The 6,395-nt window shown below is 30.6% G+C and overlaps 1 protein-coding gene across 1 annotated transcript; it reads right to left on the minus strand.

Annotated features, from left to right (window-relative positions):
• Positions 1-869: 869 nt before the first annotated feature.
• LOC140884360 (uncharacterized) lies at positions 870-3,054 on the minus strand. The gene is made up of 6 exons (XM_073291096.1): positions 2,950-3,054; positions 2,219-2,306; positions 1,868-1,932; positions 1,465-1,533; positions 1,253-1,302; positions 870-1,145 (listed from the first exon to the last, which is right to left on the minus strand). Exons 1-6 carry the CDS (start codon positions 3,022-3,024, stop codon positions 1,034-1,036), a joined length of 459 nt encoding a protein of 152 aa, XP_073147197.1. The 5' UTR covers positions 3,025-3,054; the 3' UTR covers positions 870-1,033.
• Positions 3,055-6,395: the final 3,341 nt, after the last annotated feature.

A 6,395-nucleotide genomic window follows, 5' to 3' on the forward strand; every position in this document is an offset into this window, starting at 1 on the left:
ATTGTATTTTTCATCACAAATGAAGACCTATTTATAGATCCACATTTGAGATTAGTCCAAAAATAAATACATCATCATCTACATCATCACACACTAATTTTCCACATTTTACAACTCAATATTCAACATTCAACATTCAATATTCAACATAATATTAATAATAATAATATTTTTCAACAATTATATCATTTATTTTATTTTATTTAATAATAATTTATTATAATTATTTTATTATATATATTTTGAGTGTGTGGACATGGATTGAAATCTTCACAACTATGAATCTATGATAGTTGATGAATTTTAAGTGTATTATGATGTTTTTTGATATATTTTTAGACACGTTGGATAAGTAAAAATTTGTACCTAAAAATAAGAGGGGTCAAAAATTTAAAAATTACAAATATATAATTTATTATTATGAGTATAATTATGAATTTTAAAATGCATGAAAATATAAAACTAAGCACCTTTATGTGTTTAGAGCATCACACAAAAGAAGTCTCATCTACCACTGGGTGGGTTATAACTTATAACTTATAACCCTAAATATGTTTCAAAAAAAAAAAAAAACCTTAAAATAACTTCTTCTTTTTTTTTTTTGATGCGTTGCAGAAATTTTTTCTAGAATTTCAAAAATACCATTGAATCACCCATTCATATATACATTTTTTTAGCAAAAACCTTATCATTTCAATTTAAAAATTGAGAACTATCATTTTGATTTTTCTACGAACCACATAATGTACCAAAATCTGCATGTAATAATTAAAAATTAATTCGTTTAGATGGATATGTCATATGTGTAACATAACCATTTAAAAAATAGCATTCAAGAGACCAAAATTTATATAAAAGTACACGTAACAACAGAATACACAACTATATTTGGCCAACAAACATATGATATTATTAATGGAAAAAATAGTTATTTCTTCATTACAACTTGAGAACCATTTTTCCTCGTTGCAATTTAGAAGAAAATCTTGAACGCATACATAATTTATCCCTTAGATCCATCAAACAGAACACTTTACGAAACTCTGGTTCCTGTAAGTTCAACCTGGGCCGCCGCTTCATTCATGGCATCCATAACATCCATCTTTCCCCTACCAACTGCCTCATCCATGGGAGTTCTCTCGTGGCTGATTATCGTCCAACACATAACAGATTTCAGATGGAAATAGAAACATGGAACTATCCAGTCATTAAAGGAAACTAACACACAAGAAGCATGTTGGAGATCACTCACTTGTTCAGAAATGAGATATCGGCTCCTGCTAGAATCAAATGTTTGACAACCTGCAAACGACAGGTTACATACTTGAGACATGTAAGCAAGTGGTTTGAAACAGAAATGGATAAATGCGCTTCCTGCTTCAAATTACCCAAGTACACCCTCCTATCAGCACAATTTTCAAGGTCATCACCAGCATGAAATGTATAATGTAATTCAGATATTACCTCAATGTGGCCATTGAGACAAGCCCAATGAAGAGGGGTGTTCTTCTCCACGTTGCAAGCATTAATATCCTGGTTTCAAACAAAAGGCAACTCATTTTTCTTTCCATATGTTACAGCCTGAATCATCAATATATAATGTGGTGTGGATGGAGAAAAGGAAGAACATCCAAATACGGGTTAGACATACAGTTGCATCAGTTCCTATTGTTAGCTCACCATAAATTAAATTCTTCCAATCTAAATCTAAAGGGAAAAAAAAAGGTAAATCCTAACCATAGAAGATGACGAAATTAAAAAAAAAAGGAACATTATCCCACCATAGAACATAACGGCAAACAGAAGAACAAACAATCAAGCTTGTTGAGATGTCAATAGTATTAAAACAAGGTCGAGGTTCTCTCACCACTCCATTGTGAATAAGATAGTCTACAATGTTGATATGCCCATTTGCTGAAGCCATGTGCAATGCTGAACATACCAACAGGAGGAAAAATAAGGAAGTTACGAAAACCAAACAGAAACAAGTTGGCAACAGACAAGCTGACATCTAAAACAAAAAAACAAAAGAAATTGACAAGCAATAGGATGAAGACCGTGTTAAAGAGAATCTTGTGCTGGAATGCCGCAAAATAAAAGTGAAAAAACATTAGTGTGGAGCCAAATTTCTCAGCTCTGGAAAGATTCTCGTAATTTACGATTCAGTGAATATTTCAAAAATCATGAATAAGCATGAAAAAGCACACTAAATTATAACCTGTGCGGCCCTCTGAATCCTTAGAATTTAAAGAAACGCCCTGGGATGCTATGCTCATGAGATCATCAATTTCATCGTACCTAGCAGCCTGAGAAAATATGCATATAAGTTAGTTTCGTTAAGAAAAACCTTTGATCGTTATGGCGTTAAACATGCAAAATGCGTGAATACCTGGAAATCGAGATCCAATAAAAAATGCAGTGTTTTAAGATTTTGTGTGACTCTCCAGCAAACATTACAATAAATAGGAACAAAAGCTCACCATTCTAAGATGGCATTTCTCGAACTTAATTTAAACTTCTATTTCATTACTATTTTCTACAAAATCCTACATAATACTAGAATCATTATATGTGGCAAGCCAAAAAACCCAATATTTTTTATGCCTCAGATTCTAGTAACAATCAACGGGTGCATGAATAGATACATAAAAATTAAAAAAGCTCTGTCACACAATCTAACGCACCTGAGGTTTCTACTCTAAGCAACGCAACCTTTACAATGTAGAAAAAAAAAAATTACAGTATAGAAGTATTAAGTTCCTTCCAGAAACTGGAAAGTCTAGCACTGATACATTTCAAACAAAGAAATTTAATAACAGCGAAAACTCAGGATCATAAATAACAAATAATCAGCACATCAGAAACTCAACTTTTGACGCGAACTTTACTCGTTAAGCTGAACGAAAAAAAAGTCAGTGGATATAGAGATGTAGAGGTGGTAAGTAGAACCTCGAGCAAGGCGTCGATGGCGACGGAGGTCGTATCTGACGGCGGCGGCTGCTCGGCTGTGTCCGCTGCTCCCATTTTCCTCAGGCGAAACTGAAACGATTTGGGTTGAATTCAATTTAATGGTGCTCCATTTTGGGCTGTGGGGTTCAAGATTTTGGGCTAGGCCCATCCGCCCAGCATCAATATCTTTTTGGGTAACAAGGATATTTGGGCTTGGTCCAACTTATATTTTTGTAATAGCGATTAAATTTATATATTATAAAAAAGTTAAGAAAAATTAAAAGTTTTAGTGTTTTAAAAAAAATGTGAAAATCTAAAAATCAAAGTTGGATAGTATTTGATAAATAAGTGATTAGAGTGATTTAAACATTAACTTTTTAATTAGAATCATATTTGGAGAATCATAATCACCATATGACTAGCTTTTGGATTTCAATTAAGTTAAGAATAAGCTAACACATAATTTGAGTTCAAGAAACACACAAAATGATTTTTTAAACCAAAATCTAACAATCAATTTTTTTTAATGATTGTAAACATTCTCTAATTGTTCCGCCAATTTGCGGAAGCTCGAGCCCTCCCCTCCCTTTTGTAATAAAAAAAAATTATATGTCACGTGCATAGGATAGTAGCCTTCTCGAAAGTTTTTTTTTTTTTTTTTTGAGCAACCTTCTCGAAAGTTTTATTGAGCCATGCAAGTGAATTTATGAATTTTCTAAAACATATCTTATAATTTTTTTATTTACATTTATACACATATATACGTACCACCATTTCGACCACACATGTCATGTATATACATACCATATCATATCTATATCAAAATCATTCATTTTTTCTGTAATTTTTTTTAAAAAAAAAATTACAGAATGAGATACTAGATTATATGATTTTATTAATTTGTTTTTAATATTTGATTGTCACAAGTTATACGTGCAGTCAAATTCAAATGTTTTGGTGTTGGCCGCAGCCAAATTGTATTGTTCAATTGTAATTTAGTGTCTCGAATTACACAAGGGAGTGAGGTTCTATATATGATACTTTAGACGCAAAACCATGAGTGACAAAAAAATTATACTCTAGTCAACCGCGATCTCGAAAAGCACTAGAGTACAAATATTTTTTTTCAGTTCATTCGAGCTCGAGCAAGATGTTATCATAGAAGTTTTATTTATAGAATGTCAAAGATACAAAATGGTGCAAAGAACATACAAAAAAGATGGCAACTAACCCTATCTAAAACCTTCCATGGGACTCAGGCTATCGATCTGCTAAGAAATGAAACAAATTATCAGAAGAGAAATAGGAAATGGACGGGAAAATTAGCATTTTGGTTCTGTACGTTGGCTTCTTTTTGGTTTTGGTCCTTTATGTTGGCTTGTTTTGGAAAAGATCTTGTAACTCGATTTTTTTTTTGGATTTAGTCCTATATGTTGGCTTATTTTGGTTTTTGTCCTGTAAGTTGGTTTGTTTTTTTGTTTTCGTCCTGTATGTTATCATGTTTTGGAATTTAGAAGTTGATCTCTAATTATTTTTGTAATAAATATTTTTTATTCTTTCATGTTTTATCAGCTTATTGGATTGAGATAATTACAACTAACTAATAAAAAAATAATTTTTTACCCTTAAACTTTTTTTAATATAAATAATTTAATAAAATCTAAAATATGTTAATTTAATGTATTAAATGTAACATACTTTTGTTCTTTTAAAAAGTAACAAACAAACATTCATTTATATCGTTCTCAACTGTAACTTCGATTTTTTTATTTATTTGGCACTAAGTGTTCGCCCACTTAGCACCTATTAATGATCATATAAATAAGTTCCAACCTAAATTAACAAAATTAGCTAAAAAACAAAAAATATATTTAAAACATTCTTTCGTTCTTTTAAAAAGTAACACTCTAATATATTTTTTTATCGTTCTCAACTATGGTTGACTTTTTTTGTTCCTCTTTTCTCGAAAGCAGAGCTTTTTAGGTATGTTTCACTTTTATCACGCTTAATTGCCGCTTAAGCGTGCTTTTTAGAACATTGCAAATAAGCAAAATTTTGCTGCTCCCACCAGTTTCGGCGACAGAGGAAAAATACAAAAAAAAAAAAAAACAAGTTATTGTACCTTTTAGAACATAATTATTATTTTAAAAAATAATTAGAAGGTCAACATCTAAATTTTAAACCTAATTTATTTAATTATGAAATCATAAAAAAATATTTATTATAAAAGCTTAAGCGATGAAGTTGGAAAGTCAACTTCTAAATTTTAAATTTAATTTATTATTTTAAAATAAAAAACATAGGCGCTTATTCTAACTTAACCGAGCTTAATTTGGACGAAACCGTATCTTTTCCATGACCACAATAAAAAAACAAGTCAACTAATATGACCAAATCCAAAAAAAATCCAACTTTATGTACTTGTTTTTCAAAACATAATTTTGTATAGGACCAAAATCAAAAATTAAGTCAACTTATAGGACCAAAACCAAAACAATCAACATGTAGGACTAAATCCAAAATAAAAACAAAGTTACAGGATCTTTTCCAAAATAAGTCAATATGCAGGACCAAAACCAAAATGAAGCCAACATACAGGACTAAAATGCTAATTTTCCTGGAAATGGACTAACCTGTCTTAGAAGTACGTAGTAGTTCAGCCATAACACAACCAACCGACCAATGGCGGAGCCAGAAATTTCATTCCATCCAGGCTACAATTTTTATGTCTTGGATCCTTCAATATTTTGGAATAAACTACCCGGAATACCATCAAATTATTCCAAAATCTTTTAAAATTAATAATATATATAGTTTTTTGAAAAAAATTTGTGCGACCCGGGCTAAAGCCCATGTGGCAATAAGTGTGGCTCCGCCACTACAACCGACCACGTACGTGTCAATTGCGACCGTGTGTACTGCGCGTTAGGGGTGAGCAAAATTTTGGTTAAACCGAATTAACCGACCGAACCGACTCAATTCGAAAATTCGGTTCGGTTAATTCGGAAATTCGGTTTTTGTGTTCGAAAATTTTGGTTAAATCGGTTATTTCGGTTCGGTTTTCGGTTTTCGGTAAAGAAAATTCGGTTAATTCGGTTAACCAAATTATAAAATAATTAAATTTTGAATTTTTTTATTAGGTCTTATATATAATTTATAATATATTTTTAATGTGTTTATATTTAATATTTTACTTAATTTTTGTTATTTTAATTTTTTAAGCTTAATATATTTTTATAATGATAAAAATATTATATTTCAATTATTAATTTTATAAAATTTCTTATTTTATAATTTTTTTAAGAAAAAAATCGGTTAATTCGGTCGGTAACCGAATTAACTGATTTTTAATTCGGTTCGGTTAAATCGGTTTTAGCATAAATTCGGTTCGGTTCGGTTAGCCAAAAAATAATTCGGTTAATTCGGTTTCGGTAAATTCGGTTTGA

The sequence above is a fragment of the Henckelia pumila genome, chromosome 2 (assembly GCF_033568475.1).
Source record: "Henckelia pumila isolate YLH828 chromosome 2, ASM3356847v2, whole genome shotgun sequence".
Classification (NCBI taxonomy): domain Eukaryota; kingdom Viridiplantae; phylum Streptophyta; class Magnoliopsida; order Lamiales; family Gesneriaceae; genus Henckelia; species Henckelia pumila.